Source organism: Hippichthys cyanospilos, chromosome 2 (genome assembly GCF_059441005.1).
Source record: "Hippichthys cyanospilos isolate Australia breed blue-spotted pipefish chromosome 2, RoL_Hcya_1.0, whole genome shotgun sequence".
NCBI lineage: Eukaryota > Metazoa > Chordata > Actinopteri > Syngnathiformes > Syngnathidae > Hippichthys > Hippichthys cyanospilos.
In genome coordinates this window covers 21,222,858-21,245,409 of record NC_142370.1, presented here as the reverse complement: position 1 = coordinate 21,245,409, position 22,552 = coordinate 21,222,858, and the positions used below count along the sequence as shown (strand labels likewise).

Here is a 22,552-nt window from a genome sequence, read left to right as displayed (position 1 = left end):
CATAATGACAGTCTAGACATTGGCTCTTGCGTAGGGCATATGTTAGTGACTTCACCCAGTGATGAAAGTGCTAAGCGAGTGGTTTCAGCCTTTTCCTATGCATCCTCTCCCGATAGTAGATATTTTAATGAAATTAACACTCCTAGGCATGCCATGATCCCTAATTATTTTCCCAATTAAATGCTCGAAAGTGATTAAAGGCACATTTAGATGAAATAGAGGAGGGCAGTGGTCTAGTCTCATTAAGTACAGGCAGAAAATTGTTTCCAGCAGATCCATTAAGCTTGTAATTTGCCTCAAGTAGATTGCTTTCTTACAGAATGTCTCCATTCAGCCTGTGTGCTGGGCAGTGTTTCAGGTTCTCTGAGTCAAGTAGGATTAGCCGTAGCCTGGTCGACTTGTGTGAGAAGCAGGGTGCCAGCTTTGTTGGGACACTCGCCCAGTGAACAGCTTGGCCTCTCAGCAGCCAGCGCCTCCCCATCGACTCTCCACCTGGTGTTTGAGCACCTAGCAGGCCGCAGTCGTGCCGTTACTGTCCACGCTCCTCTTCTCCTTCTCTGCTTGCCAAACTACTCCTCTCTTTCAGTGCAGGTCTGCCTCCCTCTCTCTCTCTCGCTCTGTCCGTCTATACCATCTTCTTTCCTTCTTCCGTCCCATTCTATCTATTCCATGTCCCCGCATGCCCTTTCCTCCTCCTCCGCCTCCCCCGCCTCCATCCTGAAGCAGAGTAGCTAATGAAGAGACCCATTTAGGCGCTGACTTTGGTTCATACAGCCCACCGTAGCGCCGGCCGGCCTCGGCTGCTGTGACTGGCTGCTTGGGCTCTGACATCACACGGGGACCAGCTGTTGATTTGGCGCTGTCTCCAAGGCTGGCTGGCTTGATGGTTTATGGCAGGTAGACTTGTGCTTGCGCAGCATCCTCCCCTCCCTCTTTCTGACACCCACTCCTCTTCGCCCTCTTCTTTTTAGACCCCCTTCTCCCAATCTCACACGCTCACTCTTTTGCGTGAGTGTGCAGGAGGCAGCCGGCAGCTGCTGTAGGTGCGAGCCGGGAGGCGACTCCAGTCTCTTCTCCGGCAAATTTTGCCTCCTGTACACAATGGAAGCTAAAGAGCTGAGTTGCACTGAGGATGGAAGGCAGGTAGGTCCTGCAGCTTCCTGCCTCTCAATATTGTCTCAGGCTAGTGCGATTCTGATTCTTTTTACCACCGTGCCTTTGTTTTTTTTTTTTGTTGATTTTTGTCTGTTTTCTTCTATTCTTAAATGCGCATACTTTAGAAAATCAAACATAGGCAAACACGAGATTTATATATATATATATATATATATATATATATATATATATATATATATATATATATATATATATATATATATATATATAATTTTTTTTTTTTTTTTTTTTTTTGCTTTGCTTTTGTGATGGCTGTGCTTTGGGTCACTGAGCAAGGGTGCAATCTCTCCTTTAAAGCGAGTTTTCCTGTGCCACATGAAGATGGTGTTGCTCGGTGAACTCAGCCAGCGCTGCATCGTCTCTTAAGAGTTGGCCGTGCTAGTTTTTTTTTTTCTATTTTCTTTTCATGGCAGCAAAATAACCAGACACAGTAAGAAGTTAGATTTTTTTCTTTTCTTTCTTATTTTCCAGCCACTGTGGTTCTGCAACTGCAAATTTACTTTTAATGACTGTGCAGACTTTTTCACTTTGGTTCTCACGAGGCACCGTATAGTAAAACTGCAAGACTTGCATGTGAGTTTTCTGTTTTATTGCACCTTCCTTAATTACCCAAATTGATATTCACAATAAGTTCTCCTTTGGGATTGGTAATGGATTACCTACATGCTCTGCTGCAAATCTAATTTATTAATGCTGGCTGCCTGCGCTTCTACCGCAGCGTCTTGTGCTCGCATCACCATATGCGACTAGGAGGCAGAGCATGCCACATAATTAGGGCCTCGTTAATGCTTTTTCAGTTAATTTACCCATCCGTTTTCTGGCACTTCCTTAAGATGACATTGGCTTCGCTGCCGTGATATTAAGGGAAGCTGGGGATGAAAGTGCTATCATTTCATTGGCTTTACACTACACTGCTTTCAGGCTGCCCCGTCAATGCCTTCCTGGCTTTGCAATTAGAAGAAATAGCTCGGAAATGGTACATTAGTTACTCAGCTGAGCAAAATGCAAAAATCTATTTTGTTGCACTGCCACAAGTGTAAAACTGAATTAGTATCCTAATTAGATGTTTATTGGGTGTTTTATTTTATTAGCCAGGTTATGTGTGCTGTGCCAAATAGAAAGTGGCATTTGCCATGTCGTGTACAAGTTGTCTCTGTGGCTAATTGGCTCTATGTGATTTCTTTTTTTATAATCGAGATTTTTATTTTGTCGGATATTTTTCCATCTTTTATTGTAACTAAAAAATGAGAAGCTAATGTTTCGCTTTCACCCACAGGGCTTTGTCTTTGTGTTGGCTCTTTTGTTTTACAGTGCCTCGCTAGTAATGGACAGTCAGAGCTGTTTGCTGATGCTCCCCACATTTCTATTTTCTTTTTTTTTTCAATAGAAAAAAAAGTCATTGTTAGCAAATGTATTCTTTTTTTTCATCAGTATGGGGACTCCTCCACCTTTTGCTCACAATTTGTCTCACCCTTGCACTCTCCCCACACTGTAGCTGCGGGCATAGTTGAACTTGGAGGATGGAATTGAGGGTCCTTTTACTACTCTTGAGCTGGTTTTAGCCCAGGCAATTGTCCTGACCCATGCAGAGCAGAGCGGAGGTGTGGGAGTGAAAGGTCACATTATGAGGGAGGCAGGTGTGTGCACTCGTGTGAAGAGCAAGGAAAAATAACTGTCAAAATGTTGACTATTCACCTCCACCACCAATCATCTGCGCGCGTGTCATCACTCCTATATGCCTCACAGATATTTCTCATTAGCCTATTGTCGACATAATTTGCTGTGAGAGTTGTCCGCGAAGAGCTTCGAGTATGATTAATTCTGGCCACCCTCAGGACATTTTTTTTCCGAAGGTAAGAACTGACATGGTTGCATGATGATGCTGGTCTACAATCATCTGAATGTCTTTGGTTATTTATTATTTAGATTTGCTTGCTACCCAGGTGAGATGAGCTATGCGCTCCTTGCTTTCTAATTAGTGTCATATTGAAACTTGATCAATTTTGGCTCAGACTAATCTGTGCATTGTGTGAGGCGGCAGCTATTATGGCAATTTTATGTGTTGTGAAGAGGCTAGGTGACACTCAATGAGGCCGCAGGGAGCCACTTTACGGCTGTTGTGCGCTATTGTGATTGTAATATCAGTGAACCACTCCCTGTCAATACCGGCAGGTGACTCGATGATGCACAAATGAATGAATTTCACACGTTAAATTCATTTTCAACTAGCTGTGACATTCCAATCTTATATAGCACCATTTACTCATGTTTCTGCCACCCTGTGTACAAATAACATAATCGTCTCAATTTGAGGTTGCAAAGATAACTGCCCACACTGCGGCTGCACGGTCCCATCTCCTGGAGCGCCCAAAGCCTGGCTGATGTGCTGCGTTGATGTTACTGCAAATTTTACCTCTTTTGTGTCATGTCTAGTTTTCAATCACAGCATTAGTTTCTCGGAACGCTTTCTCATGAGTAACAAAACCTCTGCTTTGTGTAAATGAGTGGACCAGAAGGTCTCACATCATCTTGCCACCACTAGAGTTGACGTTTCCTTCCAGATGATTATGATAACATAATGCTTTTAAAGACATTAGAAACTGGAAATGGCACTAACAAAAGCTGTCTTAAGTGTCCAAAAAAATTACAGCAATAGGGAAAAATAATTGATATGTTGTTCTAGGTGTCCCGTGCTGTGACTTTTTTAATTTTCTCGCTATACACAGAAAGTATTTGGATTTTTATTTTTAAATACACCCACACATTGCCCCCAGTCCTTTTCCTAAGCGAAAAAAAATTGCGGTCTCCTGGGCTGCTTTTTGTCGTGTTTCCTCACACTGTTACATACATATGCATTTTGATGTTTCCCATTTCTTTGATGTTTTTTGTCTGCTCCAAAGTTTGGTGCCAGTCTTGTTTGTTTGCTGTAACGGCACATCCTGTATGTATAATAATTGTGGTTTGAAATGTTACCACTTGAAGCGTAAACCATTTCATCCTTAGTTGCCACCCATCATCGCCTCACACTGTTGACGGCAGCGGCGTCATGTGAAGGCAGATTATAGAATTAGCAGGGATTCCACTTGACCTTTTGGGGCTCTGAAAGGGGGAGGGTCAAACAAAAGATCGTGGTGTGAACAGCAGCCAGCCCTTGGCACCATTGGGTGCCAGCCTTGGCACCGCGCCACACCCATTCTGTGCGATGGAGATTAGAGCATGTGAATGATGTTGCGATGCAATGAGAAATGTGTAGCATCTTGTAATCTGATGTTTATCTGCCTCATTTGGAAACCCCTAAACGAGCAATCACATTGCATACCTGACGTTGGGACATATAAATTAGAAGTGTTTATGTGTGTGTGTGTGTGTGGGGGGGGGGGGGGGTAATATAAAGGCATTTTGTTGTTTTTTACCACTTTTAGACATCTTTTCTCAAATGCTTCCACCTTGTTGTTGACCTCCAAAGGAGTCTCTTTTATTTTGACAATTATGTTCCACCAAATGGCACAGGCTATTTCATGCAGAAATGCTCTTTCCTCACTTCTTTCTGAATGTCTTATTTTGCTGTTGCCTGAGCTGCATTCCCATCTCCATGTTCATTCATTATTTATGGCGCTTAGGCACGAAGGGGCCAAAAATATTCACTCATCGCACTGTTCGCAATGCTTAAAATCTGCTGACTCTTGTGTCACTGCTGCCACTCTTAACTTTGATCTGTAAAACACCACAAATGTAACCCCCGTGCTTTTCTCCATGGCAGGCCGTCAGGGGTCATGAGGCTGTCGGGGCCCCTGGTTGCCATGCACAGCGGCTGAAGCAGGCATGGGCAGGACGTCTCAGACAGGATCGGTAGGCCTTATTGATTTCCGCAGCCACCTCATCCTTTGCCACGACTTTCACCACTGGCTACGCACCAAGTATGTCTTCTTTGGTTTACGTCTCATAAGGTTATTGTTCAAGTCATTAGTCAACTATTTTTATACTTTTATATTTCTACATATCTTTTTCCATTATATTTGAATTTTTAAAAGCCAATAGGTGAAACGTTTGAATCAGGGCTGCAACTAACGATTATTTTCCTAATGGTTTAATTGTCAGTTATTTTGTTGATTATTCAAATTTGATTAAAAAAATAACAGTTTTTGGTGTGTCTTTCCTTCATTCAAAACTAGGACATTATTTCAAATTCACAGTGCAATAGCGTAACATAAGCAACTTAAGGTTGAGTTGCTGGTTAGGACTGTAATGTCAAAAAAGGGCAAAAGTAATGATCATGTTTTTTTCAAAACGCAAGCTAATATTACATTTTTTCAAAACAGATTATTAATGTGTTTACTTTGAGAACTGTTTACTGGTGAGAAACTGAAATACTGAAGCGTTGGACCATTTTAAATGAAACTAGTCTGTCAAACGATTAATCAAGTATAATAAATAATTTTGGTAAATGTGGATATTGATTAGTTGATGATAAATCATTGCAGCTGTAATTTTAACTATGCAGAAAAACACAATGGCTCATGAACTGCTGATTGTCAGGAAATAAGCAACCTTCTTAAACAATCATTCCGTAGTCCTCGCCGTTACCATGACTGTTTAATATATGCCATGAGGTTTCCTGTCATGCAGCCTGTACGAATGAATGCAAATAGCAGTCATTGCACTGAGTGCATCAGCTGCAGTTGTACTTCTGGGTTAGAGAAGCCGTTAGTCTCCGTTATTCGCAAATAAATGGCAATTTCCTTTTCAACATCGCTTACAAGATAATGGATTTGCCTCAGAACAAATTCTTGAATGTTCCCTTAATGAAAAACAAGTGATGACATGATTATCCTTTAAACAAAACAGACACAGTACATTTATCCTCACTGTAGGAAACAAGGTGTCACCATTAAAATGCATCAAAGTCTGAAGCCCAAAAAAGGTTGACACTCCCGTCACAAGGCAAAAATGTGTCTGGTGGAATGAATGATGCTGAGAGAGACAGAATACTGATTTTCTGCCTCTTGAAAATATCTGTCCAGTAATGCAAATCTTTGAACAGGGCAACTCAGGAGATTTCACCCATCAAAATGTCAGTAAAATATACTAAATATTCAAAGGAATGTGCAACACTCTGGAGTATTAAGCTGTTTTCTTTCAGAATGTGAAAATAATGTAAAGCAGCAGCAAGAGATGGTTTTGTCAAACTACTGACAGGTCATTGAAATTCAGTGACGAACTCTACGGTTGCCGGCTGTGTTTTTGTGTGCCTCATATCCCAGCACCACATTTGCTCTGCAGACAAACGTGGTGGAAAATTAGGCTACAAGTCAATTACTTTGAGAAGGATGAATTTAAAATAAATGTCATCTTAATGCCCCTTGCGAGTCAACAACGATGGACTCAAACATTGGGTCAGTCTGTTAGTCCTTTTTCTTGAAACCAAGAAGGGAACAACCTTGGTTAACATGAACATCGCTAAGCGCTAAATGGTGAACAAGAAATACAGAGCGGGCTTCCAGATTAAAAGCAAATATTTCAAAATAAGATAACAGGTAAATAAACAATACAAACTGGCCTAAATATTTATATTTATCTGTTCTCTCCAAGGGTGAACCATCAAGGAAGGAAATCAAAAAGAGGAGTGGCCCAGGGAAGAACCCTTGCCGAGATCAATAAATATAGTACCCAAAAGCATACTCTTATTGAACGAGTTGAATACGTCATCTGTGAATTTAAATAAGGTAGTGGTTGTAGTTATTTTATTAGCAAACAAAAGCAATAAACTAATTTCTGTAATAATAAACATCAGGTTCATTATACATAAATGTTTTGTGTTGTAACTAGAACTTATACTAAATGACAGCAAATAAACTATGAAATAATAGGAAAAGCACTTTGTTCCTTTTAAGTTGTTAATTTTATAAACACTTTCACATGCCATTTTTTAAGCATTCAGTACAACAATTTCACAAAAAAAACAACCTTTGCATAAACATTAAATCAGAGGGCTCTATTTTCATGCACAGCACAGGTCTCTCATAAAGCATGGTCTGTATGCTTGGGTAAAGTTTTCTTTTGATATTTTCCCAAACATGCGTAGTTAAAGGCTGTTACTGTGGTGGCCTGTTTAGCAAGTCCGCTTCGCTGTTCAGTGGTCGCAGGTTTGGTTCCAGCACTGGCCTCCCTGTGTGGCGTTTGCATGTTCTCCCCGTTCCTTTGTTGTATTTCCCCGGATACTCCACTTTCCTTCCACATTCCCATAAGATGCATGGTTGAGAAACCGCATGCTCTGAATTGTCCTAAAGTGTGTTTGTGAGAGAGAATGTTTGTCTGTCTCTGTGTTCCCTGAGATAAGCTGGCAACTATTTAAGGGTGTACCCGCCTAATACGCGAAAACAGCTGGGATAGGCTTCAGCACACCTATGGTCTTTCTGATTAGCGGTTGCAATAATATACGGATGGATGCATCATTTGAAATGGGCGGTTTGCACCGTTGTAGGCAGGAACATCCCTGACTAGCTTCATAGACAATGGACATGGCTCCTTTTATTCACTTCAATTCAAGCACAGTCTTTGAAATAGCATAGACAAGAAGCCAGGAACAGACTTGTTGGATTTTGGAAGCATGGAAAGTGCATTGATCAGGAACTGCCAGAAGACATTCACAGGCAGATGACGTAAAGCTGGCCAGGACATTAAGTGATCACTTTATTTGAAATGGCCACTTTGAGACTGCTTTCAACACGATTCTGCTTGCGTGTATGGCATAGCCTGCACCGACCTTTTCTCGACCCTGTATAAATGTCCATTCATGCATCAATCCATTTTCTACCGCTTCATCCAGGATTGGGTTGCGAGGGCAGCAGCTTCAGAAGCAAAGCCCAGACTCCCCTCTTCCTGGCCACTTCGTCAAGCTTCTCCGGAAGGATTCGCAGACAGTCCTAGGCCAGCCAAGAAACATAGGCTATCCAGCGTGTCGTCCCTGTGGCCTCTTCCTGGTGGGAGATGTCCGGAACACCTCAGCAGGGAGGCATCCTAACCAGATGCCCGAACCACCTCAACTGACTGAAGTCAACTCAGTGGAGCAGCGGCTCAACATTGAGCCTCTCTCAGATGGACGAGCTTCTCACCTTATCCCTAAGGCAGAGCCCGGACACCCTGTAGAGGAAACATATTTCGGCCACTTGCATCAGGTTCTTTCGGTCACGACCCACACCCCATTGGTGAGGGCAGGAACGTAGATCAATTGGTAAATAGAGAGCTTCGCCTTTTGGCTCAGCTCTTTCTTCGCCATTACAAGCCAGTACAGAGTCCGCAGAACACCAGACGCTGCACCAATCCGCCTGTCAATCTCGGGTTCCATCCTACGCTCACTTGTGAACAATACTCTGATATACTTAAACTCCTTCACTTGGTGTAGGAAGTGATCCCTGACCCATAGAGTGCACTCTGGGTGCACCCTTCTTCGAACAGGGACGCTGAAACTCGGGGGTCAACTGTATTACGGCAGAACATAACTTTACTTAAAATCTTATAATGTTAATAATAATCTAATAATGTTATCCCTTCTCATCTGTTGAAATCAAGTTTAAGTGCCTGTATTATTGGGGAGAGTTGAGGTTATAATAGCGGCCCCGGAATGCTAGGGAAAGCTGTAGATTCCAATGTATCCCAAAAGAAATCAAGTAAGAGATTTCCAATGCTTAAATGAAGCTCTTTCCTCCTCTCCCTTTTGTCTATCCAGCAGCCTGTTTTATGAGTGAGACCGGCACTTCCCTTTCTGAGTAACAAGCAGGAGTTGGGGCAGGAGTAGATTACGACTCCTGCTCTCATTAGTTGATAGTCGCGCTGGTACACAGTGTGTGTGTGTGTGTGTGTGTGTGTGTGTGTGTGTGTGTGTGTGAATGTATATATATATATATATATATATATATATATATATATATATATATATATATATATATATATACGTGTGTGTGTGTGTGTGTAAAAATATAATATAAAAAGAATATTTTAAAGTTTCATATTATCACCATATACCTGCAGCTTAATGTCCAGTGCGGCTTATATGTGGCAAAATATGTTTTTTTTGCTGAATTTTTGCTGCTGCGGCTTATATACCGGTCCAGCTTTTTGTCCAGAAAATACGGTGTGTATATATATGCAAGTACATGCAAAACCTACATGACCTACATGATGACTGAAGTGAAGCATTTTTTTCCCCCCAAAATATCAGTTTTATCAGTTTTTGAAATTGCAATCTACTATATAGTAAGTAATTATATGAATTTGGTTTTCGTGTGATTGTCTTTTAAATTAAATACATTTGGATTTTTAAGATTATTATTGTTCAAAATCAAATGCTGTCCCACATATGCTTTGCTTTTTCCTAAAGAAATAAACAGGTGGCCTCTTACGTTTTGCATTATTTCTTCATTCATGTTTTTCAGGTGCTTTTTTTGGCCAACATTGCCAATGAGACTTTGCCAAGACAATGTCTAAAAAAGCAGAGTTTGAAACAACAAAGATCTCCAAGGCTGTGGATGCTGTGTCGTTTCCAAAAGATAATGCCAGCCTGTCTGAAGTTTTTGACGCCAACAGCAAAGGCAACTCTGGTAGCGGCACCACCTTTGAAGCCAAGGTAAATTAGACCATTGTGAGTAGTAGTCACTTTACCAAAATAGCACTTACTTTTTCATAGCCTGAAGAAAATCAATGATAGTTGTCATTAAGTTGTCATTAATCCTTGTCTTTATTGTCGTGGTATAGCTGTTAAAAAATTAACAGCACCTTATCCAAATAGTTTTGGTTAAATCCTAAGTGATACAAGTTGCAATGTTTATCTTTCACAAAGTTGAAAAAAAGTTTCAGGTTGTCACATAACTCCTTGTTGGTAGAGCCGTAACAGAAATAATGATTAAAAAGTGACTGCCATGCCATACTTTAGTCTAGTCCCTCCAAGAGATGACCAAATCAACATTTTCTACCACGGACCTTTGGTCATCCAAGGCAATGAATTGAGCGACATTGGCTGATGGTTGGCTGATTATTATACTAGTTGTATCAAAAGTAGCTCTATCCTCTCCACCACATGAAATGCTCATCATGCAAACCTAGTATATTTCCACCTGCAGACATCATCACTAGTTTTCACTAAGTTCACACATCACTAAGTTCACTCCCACGTCATGTTCAGGCATTTACCAAACTGTTCCTCGACTGGCTGTGTTTATTTCCAGTGTCTCTGGCTTTGAAGCAATACCTTAAAAAGTATAATTATTTTCTTTTGGCAATATCTGTGTCCCTCTGTAATATCAACATACAAATGAACAAGAATTTGAAAATTCCCTCACCATTTCAAGAAATCCAGAAATTACTTGCTCATGCTTGATTTCCAATCTCGGGAACAAGACATCCCTACAAACCATAATTCATAATCCTTAGATAAAAAACTGTAGTTCATCATTTCACTCATGTGTTTAAAAGTTTTCTGGACACCAAGCCTGATCAGTCTCCTTTTCAGCTCAAAGGCATCATCGGAGGAGGTTGATATGCTATCTAAACAAAAATAAACCTGTTTTTCACTCACAAACAAATGTTCTTCATTTGACTGCATTTGAAGCGCAGACTTCACCAAAATCTAGATCATCATTTTTCACCTTCATAGACATCCGCTTCCCTTTAGCATTATTCGTTTTGATCAATTATTATTCACGGAGGGAAAAGGTTTGATGCAGTCGTGGCAGTGCCATCTTGGTCATCAGCAAACAATAAACTGTAATGAAAATCTAAATTATTTGAAGGGGGTAAAAAAAAAAAAAAAAAATTGTCCTACTGTCCTTTCTGATCCAAATTTTTTCAAGTTTGTCACCTGTTCAAAGTTGGATACATCCAACCGACTTCTATTATACAGTATCCAGATATATACTCATCTTGAAATTTGTATCAAATATAAATTCATGAATTTTTGAGATTATAATTTATAGATTAAAATGAATGACGATTCTGAGGTCACAAGACCTGTTATTGGTTGGCCATTTCTATCATTGTCTGCAAAGGGCAGGTGAATATATTGTTCTGTTAATTGTGGGAGTAGTCGGGACAAGATGGGATAAGGACAAAAAAACGGGTGAGCTAATTGGTGCATGATCAAGTTGTGTGCGTGCGTGTGTGTGTGTGGGTGTGTGTAAGAGAGAGAGGCAGCAAGCATTCAGACAGCAGAAAGGAGGCAAACTGCGTGACTTTGCCACCATCTGCCTCCAGCTCTGCAGCTTCATCCTCGGCTGGTGGCCGCCCTACTTTTGCTGACTTCAGCCCTTTCCCTCTTCCCCATTTCCATTCCTTTATCTCCTGCTGGCATTGTTCATTCCCCACCGGCCGCATATCGCTCAATTAGTTGGTGTAGTGTGCACTTGAAATCCCAGCCCGCTCCCACCTTGCCCACCTGCCCCTCCTTTTCAATTTAACCTGATATAGAAAAGGGTGCTGTAGGTCACATTTCAATTTTTTTTGCAACTTTAGGCCCTTGAGCTCAGTGTGGGGGTCCTTTTGATTTATGGAGGACAGGCGAGAAGGATAGATTTTCATGTTGGGATTAGCAGACACTACAGGGTTCTGCTACAATTGATGCTGAGACGGCTTCTCCTAGGTCACTTGCTACCTTTCTTACCTTGTCTCCTCAGCATATGCTACGATGGGACATTAGTTCTGTGCACTAGTGCTTTAAACATAGAGGCAGCTGTCTCAGCTTCAGAATCTGATTCACATAATGGCAAAACGTAGCTCAAAGCAAAGTGCAGCACTGACCCAAGTTGCTTTCGACCATTTTGCTTTTGTTTTCTGTATTGTCAGCGTTTGTGGGAGTGAGTGACTCTTCACTGCCACTGCAAATTGTCCTTGTCCGATGACAAGTATTTGTCACATAAAACACATTCTAAAAGATTTTTGCCCTGGAAATAACAACATCTTTTCACCTTGATCACTACATGTTGTTATTATTTATTTAAACGCCTTATCTGTATGAGGTGGGTAGACACTGAATTTCGCTGTCACAATTTTCAAAAAATGCACTTACTGTATTATAAAGTTATTGTCCTACAGTGTCATATTTATATACTCTGCAAAAATTAGTAAAGGTTCCATATAACTTGTGAATGTTGCAATCAGTGCTCTTGAGGTTTGGAAATAGTAGGTAGGGCTTCCTTTTTTGAAGAATTCATTGTAGAGTCACAGAGGCACAAAATGTTGGCCTGTCATGTTTAATGTAAAATCTTTCCTTTTAAATACAACCATCCTTTACTCCCAAAGGTCTGTAGTTTCAATGAACTTCTTGTGTACTTTGCTTCACATACCTCCCTCCAACCCAAACCTCCATTCGTTTTGCTACCTGAAAAGTACTTTGAGGTACGGACCCACCTGCCTTGCATGTTTCAAAATAAAGCATTTGCATTGCTTGCCTGGAGAACATTTAAAGCTGCACGTGTTAAGAATACACTATTGACAAATCTAATAACCTCTGCAGGTGATCTCATTGCATTTTGTCTTGAGAGGCATCAACATGCTCCTTTTAAAGGCTGTGGTGGTTTGTTGCATTGCTTTTATGTTCTTCCAAGGACAGTTAATGGAACCATAGTTCAGGGGATGAAAACTTCAGTTTTGATCAAAATATGTGGTTAATTTTTGGCATCAAAAACTTGAGTCACTTAAACTCCAACCGCTGTGGAAACAACACCCGTTGCACCCCACCCCCCAAAGACAAGTTTTGCTTGCAGCCTGTTTTTGTTCTGCTCGCTTGTGGGGGTCGCTTGTGGCTGCTACTTATTTGTGTGTATGGTTTTAACTGTCTGCTCCTGCACCTCCCTTGACAGCCTAAGCCCAGGCTAAAACTTATTCGAAGCCTGGCAATATATGAGGAGTCCTTCGCTTGTCCAATTCTTGAGCCTTCAGCCGCACCTCAGGTAAAAACTCCCTGAGGGTATCTATTACCTCTTTGACTCCATTCGTCATCCCATCAGCTGGACACACATGCGATTTTGCACATGACCTGACACTTTGTGACCTCAAGTCACACATACAGTAGCTTTGTGGGAAGTGCTGACCGAGGATGATTTCTTCATTTCATCTCATTAAAACTGAGATGGCGGACCTCCAGCGAACTATTAGCGGCCTTCCTCTGACAGCTGTGATAGAATGCCTGACCAGTACAGCCTGGTGAAAGCATCACATCATCAAAATACTAACTGCGAGCTCAAAGGTAATTTGTAAATTCAACTATTTTTACTGCAACCAGGCAAAGACTCCCCCAGCAATTGCCCACACCGCTCCAGATCAAACTTAAACTCCATTAAATGCCACTCACCGCTAATGGTATATTTATGCCCCTTCGTGCGCACGCACACACACACATGCACATGCACATAACACACACAGGTGTGCTCGTCTTAGCCAGTCAGCACTGTGCCCCATAACCAGAGGGCAATGTTATTCCCACTGCGCTCTCTCATTGCCTGCACTCCCACGACGTCTTGTATTACCACCATCAATCATGTGAAGAAATTGCAATTTCCGCACATCACCTACCGAGTGCTATGTAGTGCCCTAATTGAATACTCCTGCTTTTTCTTTCGCCATGGTTATTGGTGGGGGTGCCTCTGAGTGGGGCTGTTTTTGTCAAGCTACACTGGGGGGGCAGGGTAAGAAAAAATGTTTGTGGTGTGTTTAATTGACATTACGCATTCGCTGTCTGAGGAGGAGGAAAAGAAAGAGGTCACGTCATGTCAGGCATTCATGTAAGTTGCATGTATGGGTGGATATCAGCGACAAAGGGTGAAACAAGTCCTTGAGTAATGTGGGGTACTTGAAAAAAAGTAGCCGAGGATTTCAAAGAAATCTATCTAACGTTTATCTTTATTTGATGCACATCAACATGCCAAAGAAGCTCCAACAGCATAACATGACATTCCACTAATGCACTATCTTAGCTAATTCCCAAGTAAACACTCCAAACACAGTAATCCATGGATCTCAATGTGATAGCCTTATCAGGCTTTTATTTTGAAGTTTTCTATTTTATTCCAAATTATTGCTATTCCATTACATAGCTACCAACATCAACACACCCCAATTAAAGAAGCATCTTCAATCGCTGATTAAGGATGCTAACAAACCACTTGGTAGGTATGCTGTCATTGTATAATATGACACAAGTCTCTGGTAGCTGCTTACATGAGGAAGAGACATATTGTACATTCAGTTGGAGTCAGACGTTTCAAACTCCAATAGAAAAAAAAAGGCGACAGATGCATTAAAATATTAACTGTAATCATAATGATTATTGTTAATAATGTTATATCATTCTTGTTTAATAAAAGCGGTTGCTTTAAATCCTTGGGATTAATCTGCATTCCAAAAAAAAAAAAGTACCTACGGAAGATCCCAAATTGATGTCTTGCTGAGTAAAGGAAGCAATATTGCAAAGTGTGATAAAAAGCTGGTGTTTCCAGTTTTGTGTCTCATCTTGTATTTGCCCCATTTGAAATGTAAACCAGACATCGCCTTGCTATTTTGCTGTTCAAAGCTAGATATTGTCCTCTTTAAAGTGGTTCCAACCAGACTTTGTGTGAAGTTAAATGGATCACCCATCGCCCAAGCCCCCCCTTCCCCTACACAAGCTCTTATTATGGTGCTTAGCGCACTACCTAGTTTATCTTAGCATGCCATTCGCTATGCATTAATTCTGTGCATAATATACATTCTTACCTACAAACAGCATGGACCGGGATAACATTGCAAGTCAAGTCAAAAGTCTAAACTGCTCTCTTCGAGCATAAGATTATCAAGTAAATTGTTGTTTACCTTATCTTACATTATCTTACCTTATCTTACCTTGCTGCTCTCTGTGAACAAAAGATTATCAAGTAGATCATTGTTGCAACCATGTTTCCGGGAGGCACTTCAAAATAATAGCTTACCAAGGCTGTTAGTATCATACACTCACTACTTGTTAAATGCAGTTTATTTTGAAGCACTGACTGCTCTTCTCATGACATTTGAATGATGTTTGGTTGTTTTACTATAATGGAGTAGATGAAAGGCAGCACATTCTCTCTGTCTATTCATTGCACGTCTGCCCCCCCCCCCAAAAAAAAAAAAAACATACAAAAAAACTGAGGCCCCTGTTAGATACTGAAAAAAAGGGTTGTGTTAAAACTGCTAATCGAGTTTCCACTGTGTTGAGAGATGAGACAAGGACCATTCTAATTAGAACCTAGTGTAAATCTAGATACAGGGATGTCACACATAAAAAAAATGTCACGCACTCTGTGAATGTGTGGTAAACGTGTTGGTGCTTACCCAGATTCCATTCCCAGCTTCATTGTATACTAGCTATACAATAACAATAAAGGGTTTTTATTCTATTCCATTATTCTCTTCTATTAAAAAACCTTTTCCTTTCCATTCCAAGAGGTCTGATCTTTTCGTCATTCTTATAATGTCTGAATAAAATGAATCCTATTTGATTCAAATTTTTCGATTATTTACACTTTAAAGGACTGTAACTTGAGTAACACCCTTGTTGGACATTTTATTTAATGTTTTTTTTCCTGCATGAGCCAAGGATTGTGAAACTGTAGCTCATTATAAACTGACCAGTGTTGTCACTAGACATCGCTGTCACTCATTGTCAAACTGTGAGTGCAAACAAAAGGCTGTATAGATCCATAGGCTCTCCAAATCTGAAAAACAAAGCATCCGCCCAAAGATTGTATGCCTGGCTGTCAATTCAAATCAATGCCTGATAGTCAAGGGCCTTTGAATACACGCTGTAGTTTTTGTTTTAGACTGACAGCATGTTCATTAGTCATTCAGAGGGCCATCATTTTCTTTCTGCTTTCCTTTTTTTCATGAAGTAAATGGGTGTCAGAAAAGAAATGAGGCAATTCACGACAGCTTGCTCATCAACCAAGTGGGTTCCATGTGATACAGGGGTGGCATTGAGCAGCAATGGCCACTGGTTCTTTGCCAGCTTTTTTTTTTAAAATTATTATTGTTTCTTTGACAGGGAACCACAGGAACATGCTGTCGCTCAAGCAGTACTCAAACTTTGACTTGTACTCAGAATTCTACATGGGCAATTTGTCTGTAGCACCTCTTATTAGCTCATTGCATTTTATAATATTCCCAGCTTCTTAACTATCCAAGGCAACACTCCACCTCAATTACTTTCACTTTGAGGGGTCAATTCATTTATTTATTTTTTCATGTTATTTAATATTATTTCTGTTTTTTGTTTGTTTTTTACATCCTTTCCACCCCCTGGTCACCAGCCTCTCACTTACATTTTAATACCCAGTCTTATAAATTGTATGTGTGTTGGTAAGCTTTTTAGTAGAATTTCCTGAAAAGCTAATCAGAGGCTGCTCCTATTCTTTGTGGCAAAGAACACCAGAGATTGAGTTAACCAAGGCTGCCTTTTATTCATTCTGACAAAGGAATGAATAAAAGCCCCCCCAAAATAAATAAATAAATACACCCAATGCCGGCTTGCAGTCAGATTGCAGCAGTTGGTTAAACTTTTAGGGAGGAATTACTACTAACTCTTCCCGCTCTTGAATTTTAAGTAATGAAATATGCTGTTTTGTTTAATTTGGGAACAGAATTCATGTATTATTCAGATGGTTTAATAAAAACATGCTAATCCGGATGATTAATAGCTATCGCCATTGAAATTCATGGTTGCGAGCACATCATTACCATCAAGGAGACCGGTTTGGGTGACAAACCATCAGGCTCTTTGAAGTGTCTTCAACATTTGCCTGTTTTGAGCCCAATACTCTTGACTTAACCTTGAAAGGTTGGCAAGATGACAAGAACGGTGAAAGCTTAATTTACCCTCCAAAACTATTATCATGCTTGTTTGATATGAACTCTTCCATAATATGCCAGTAACAAGCTATCAGGCTTCTGTGCACTCTTCTTGAAGATACAATGACTATTTAAACACCGTGCTCATAGGATGGAAGAACTCATTCTTTGTTGTTCCCTACTTAAGGATGAATTCTGCCTTCGGATGTTACAAAAGGATGATGGCGCCACGCAAAACCAGGCTCAGAAAGAAGTGGCCTGCGACAAGCTGAACAAAGCAGACAAAATGCAGAGAAAAATGCTGTGCAGAGGTGAGAAAAGAGAAGTGTACATTTCTCGCCACCCTCTCACAACTGACACCCTTTATGTGTTCTTACTTTGTGTATGTGTTGATAGGTCAAAGAATCCTCTCATTTGCCCAAAAGAGCTTCTCCATTTTCAATCATGTCTTGTGATGGGTAGATAATTAGTGTGATTCAGTTAATTGCGGTGAGCTGAAAGTGTAAAGCAATTATATGGATTCCCACAAGGTTGTAGTCGCCACCCTTTTGTGGAGGAATATCACTGATGAGGCAAGGCCCCAATTATAGGTCCCAGACGCTTTCTCGGTCACTGCTCCACTATAGTTTGCTGAGTGAGAATTTTTTTCTGTTTTGAACCTCTGATGATGTAGTCGCACAAATTTAAATTCAATCGAAAGAAAATGACTTGGAAATCGGTATAGGATCACGTTTTTTTTTTTTTTTAAATCAATCATGGGCTTTTATGAATAAGTTCTCAAAAGACTTGTGACTTGATTTTTCTTTGATTAGATTCCAGTCAAGACTACACTGATTCTACAGGCATAGATCTTCATCAGTTTTTAGTGAACACTTTGAAGAGCAACCCAAGGTAAGTATGCTCTTCTTGACATGTTGGTGGAAATGATTCAATGTCACTTTTTTAATTAGCAAAGAAAATTTCGTTGTGAGGTCAAAGACCCCAAAAGACTTTGTATTATTCTCTTAGGGACCGAATTATCCTGCTGAAGCTTGAGCAAGACATCTTGGATTTCATCAGCAATAATGAGTAAGCTTTGTTCCTGGCGTCATCCAATATATTCTTTCTCCAGTGTTTGGCACCAATTTAAAGATTTAAACCCAACGGTTTTCTTTCCAATATTATGCTCTTTGCAGCCCTACTAGTCTAAATATGGTATTCTAATTATTATCTTGTATAGTTTAAACTAAGCAGCAAAACCTACACTTTCTTATCTATCTCAGGTGTCGGTCATTTTTGCCACTTGTTTTTGACTGAAAATGACATGACAGTTACTTAGGAGTCAGGTGACAACCAACCACGGCTCAACTTGCAACTCACATGACCAAACTCAGAAAACCGGTGTGCCCTCATCGGTCATGACCTAAGTCCTGAGCAACTGTACCATTTTCAGTCAGCAGCAAAAGGCAAAATGACTGCCCCATTAGATGAATAAAAGAATGTGTTTTTTTCCCGATTAATCAATCTCCCACTAACCTAATAATAATCAGAAAGCTGTGTATAAATGAGTTGAATGTATAATTGTTAAGACATTCTTTAGGTGGACTTCCCCTTAAGAAAAGGGTCAGCATTTGAGTGCTAAAAATTTGTTTGCTCAGATGTGCTCACATAACCCCCCTTCCCTCTTTCTCCTTATAGAAGTCAGAAGAGAACATTCCCGCCTATGACGTCCTACCACAGGATGTTGTTACACCGCGTGGCTGCCTATTTCGGCATGGACCACAACGTGGACCTTACTGGAAAATCAGTCGTGGTCAACAAAACTACCAACACGAGAATGTGAGCATCTTCTCACAGATTGTCACACGTCACAAACATGTGGGGCTTTTTTGCCCCCATGTTGATTAGCATATGTTGCTATCAACATCTGCCTGAAATGAAGCTCGCCTCCTTAACGGTTAAAAATTCCCTACTGACAGCCCTGATCAGAAATTCTCAGAGCACATCAAGGATGACAGGGCAGACGATTTCCAGAAACGGTACATTCTTAAACGAGACAACTCCAGCTTTGATCGCGACGACAGCACGGTAGGTGTTCCCACCCTGCTGCCACCACCAAGCTGTCACTTTCATTTGTGACATGTCGGTACGAGTGGGACAATCTGGCATCCTTGGTATAGCTGCTAAAAAGCGGGGTGTGGGTGTGCGTGCGTACGTGCGTATGCTATGTCCTTGCCAGAGTCGGATGCGTTTGAAAGCAGACAAGAAAAGCAAATCGATGGAGGAGAGGGAGGAGGAGTACCAGCGAGCCAGAGAAAGGATATTTGCACATGATGTGAGCTCTCCGTGTGTGGGCGGGATGGGGGAGGGGATCATGCTGCACAAATCTACACGCAAATCTATTCTTGTGCAAATTCACTCCATTTTTTCAGCAATTACAGTGTTGGATTAAGTATTTAAATGAATTCTGTGATAGCAGAGATGATTTGATGTTTTTGAAGATACGCCACCAATTACACCACATGTAAAATTGACATTTATGATGAAATTATCAAGATCATTGATACTATTGCATAAGCTTGAAATAATCTGATTTCATTTTCACTCACAGGGCGATGACTTCATACTGGATCAAAGGTAGGTTACAAAATATATGTATTATCATGACTAAAATTACTTTTTGATAACGAGTCTCACCAGAATAATTTCCAGAACAATATCCTTCAATAATGTCAAGTGAAACTTCTTTTTGATATGGATGGCGTCATTGTATATTTTGCAGTATGCTTAATTGTGTTTACTCTGTCAGTTGCCGTTCATGTCTTCATTTGTGTATAGCATTTGTTTTGCTACTAATACCTCCAATCCTTCTTCCTTCCAGTACTCAGGATGAAGACGCATGTACACATACTCAGCATAGGCGGCAAATTTTCAGGTAAAGTCTGAACCCCACCCCACACCTCTACTCCCATGAGTCTCTGCATTTTTAAATACAAATTTCAGCCAAGGGGAGTGTTGATCTAAAAATTTTAAATTGTTGCCAGGCGGCTTCTCTGTAAAAGCTTTTTTTAGTACTAGATTGCTCATCCTTGTAAAAAGCAGCCTGCATGGATTGATAATGGTTAATCACTTCACGTCATTTAGCCCACTAATCATTCATTAGTGTGAGTAATAAGGAAATAATGAATCCAGGAACTGCAAGCTTGTTTGGTATTAAATTTAGATTCAAATGAGACCCAAAAATTTCAGGGCACTATTACAATGGAAGAAACTTGCAAATGAGTAAGCACAAAACAGAAAAAAGAAACTTAAAGAAGACCTAGATGCACTTGTGAGTGGCTTGTCCATGTGCTTGGAACATAATGTTAAAATCGAGATACAGACATTATGCTTACAAGCCTAGACGTTTTAAAAGCCTTCATGGTTTCTTGATGCTGGCTTGAAGAATGACTTTAACCCTGACCAGGTCAAGGGCTACACATTCAGGCGGCAGTTGGCAGAGCAGCTCCGAGACAGACGCACCGCCACGGAACGACGAGCCCCGACCATGGAGCAGTACTGACAGCTCGGACAGCTCCAACCGCCTTATCCCGCGGCCTGTTATCACCAAGGCCAGCAGCTTCAGCGGTATTACCCCCAGCCTGGCACGAGGGGACAGCACCGCAAGCAGTAAGAGCACCGGGAGGCTTTCTAGAACAGGCAAGAAAGACAGTCTTGTTCAAACAAATTACTTCAGCTTCTGACAAAAACAATTCATACTATATGAATTGATATTGCTGCACTGATGCGCAACATAAAACTACATTTCACTAAATGGACTCTAGACTGTTTTAGGTTAAGACTACATTTACACTGGTTGGTGAAGACAACCAAAGTAAAAACTATCGAGCTGTATGTGGGTGAAAAACAAGCATTTGTGAAGCTGAGAGCAAATGGACAATCAAGCTTGTAGGATGGGCCTAGTTCCCTTTATGAATGAAAATCATTACGGTAGTAGCAAAAAAATAATTAAAGGTCATGATAGCATTAGCTGTTTGAGGTAACATTTTGTCTGCCAGTTTAAAGAAATCCGCAATAAAACTAATTTGATTTGAAACATGACGCAAGATAGGGACCAAAAACTATAGGTGTCCAAACCCTGTAGAGCATACATTTTACGTGTTAAAGAGATACTGGAGGGAGTAACCTTCAAACAACATTCATGAATCTATTTTAAATCTATCTGTGTGTTACTGTCTAAAGGGGTTGTGCGATTCAATATTTCAAAGTAGTATACTCTACTTATCGATTTATCAACTGATTGGCCCACAAAAATAATTTTACGCTAGATTTTTTTTTTTTTCATTTGACTGCAGAAATTCGATTAACTTGAGACGTAAATCAGGATTTGGACATTTTTTGTTAGACAAGTCTCTAAACAATCTATCAAATTAAGTAAGAATTCATTTGATATTTTTTTAGTTTTGGATTTATTTTGACACCTGTACTGACTTCTTGTATGTATCAAATCCTGCTGCCTAAAAATCGAGGAAATAGCCTCACTGTTCTAAAATCTTTGAAGGTTGAGTTTTATTTCCCAGGGTGGAAAACTTTTTGGTTAGAACCAACATAACCAAGAGCCTGTTCCACTTCTCGGAAGACCAATGGCCACTGAAGCTGCTTCTTTTCTATTTTGCTCAGCATATAATTACACCAGGACAAAACAAAGATGGAGCAGAGCTACCAATTCTTCTTCAAGGCTTCCCTCAAGAGTCCATGCAGCCACTGTTACTGTATGTCATTAGGCTAACTACTGTATGTTATTAGGCTATGAGTTAGATCTGCTGCTCAATTACCACTGTCTACTTTTATCACCCCCATCGATAGTCAATTGTTATGTCATGCTGCCGATCGTAGCTTAAGACAATGGAATCGCTATCTTTCAAGATTGTGTTCTGCGCTTTGTTTTGTCATTCTAGGTTCAGAATCATGCAGTAGCATTGGTTCTTCATCCAGTTCGCTCTCCCGCACCCATCGTCCTTTCACCGTTTCAGTTTCTCTACGAGCCAAAATCCCTGGCATGCCTTTAATCCATCCAGCTGCAGACACCAAAGGCTCAGCACTCCCTGACGTGATCAAAAGTGTGCCGTCACAGCCAACGCCTTCTGCTGATGCCACAAATTATTATGTGATGTCACTGGAGGGCTCGGGGATACCACCTGATAGTGTTCTAGTGAATCAACAGACAGGTACCCGTGTTCATTTATGTAGCGTATGTTGTGCTTAACCCCTGGGTGTCTGGGAATTTTTCACCAGCCTGGCTTTATTATCTCCCAACTTGGGCTGACTTTGAAAGGGTCATAATATCGTCAAATATAAATATATACAGTATTTACTTTCAACTATATATATATATATATATATATATATATATATATATATATATATATATATATTTACAGAAGGCCTATGCCTTCATGTACAAAAATTGTAAAAATGTGATAATAGCAAAAATAACTACGCTGTAAATTTATGAAATTTGAATATTTATTATGTCATAGAGTATTATGAC

The 22,552-nt window shown here is 40.4% G+C and overlaps 1 protein-coding gene across 2 annotated transcripts in view; it reads left to right on the top strand.

The window, feature by feature from the left end:
* The first annotated feature begins 640 nt into the window (after positions 1–640).
* Positions 641–22,552, top strand: part of LOC148427834 (R3H domain-containing protein 1-like) — a 37,493-nt gene continuing 15,581 nt past the window's right edge. Inside the window, exons 1-15 of one of the 2 annotated variants that reach the window (XM_088437347.1) lie at positions 641–897; positions 972–1,143; positions 4,937–5,093; positions 9,609–9,799; positions 13,026–13,115; positions 17,210–17,333; positions 17,835–17,913; positions 18,031–18,090; positions 18,700–18,840; positions 18,981–19,089; positions 19,241–19,336; positions 19,613–19,638; positions 19,883–19,936; positions 20,468–20,700; positions 21,960–22,229. In XM_088437347.1, the coding sequence (XP_088293473.1) occupies positions 9,653–9,799; positions 13,026–13,115; positions 17,210–17,333; positions 17,835–17,913; positions 18,031–18,090; positions 18,700–18,840; positions 18,981–19,089; positions 19,241–19,336; positions 19,613–19,638; positions 19,883–19,936; positions 20,468–20,700; positions 21,960–22,229 (1,429 nt within the window). In that variant the 5' untranslated portion in view covers positions 641–897; positions 972–1,143; positions 4,937–5,093; positions 9,609–9,652. The remainder of the gene's footprint in view (positions 898–971; positions 1,144–4,936; positions 5,094–9,608; positions 9,800–13,025; positions 13,116–17,209; positions 17,334–17,834; positions 17,914–18,030; positions 18,091–18,699; positions 18,841–18,980; positions 19,090–19,240; positions 19,337–19,612; positions 19,639–19,882; positions 19,937–20,467; positions 20,701–21,959; positions 22,230–22,552) is intronic. The other variant, XM_088437354.1, reaches the window with a different exon arrangement.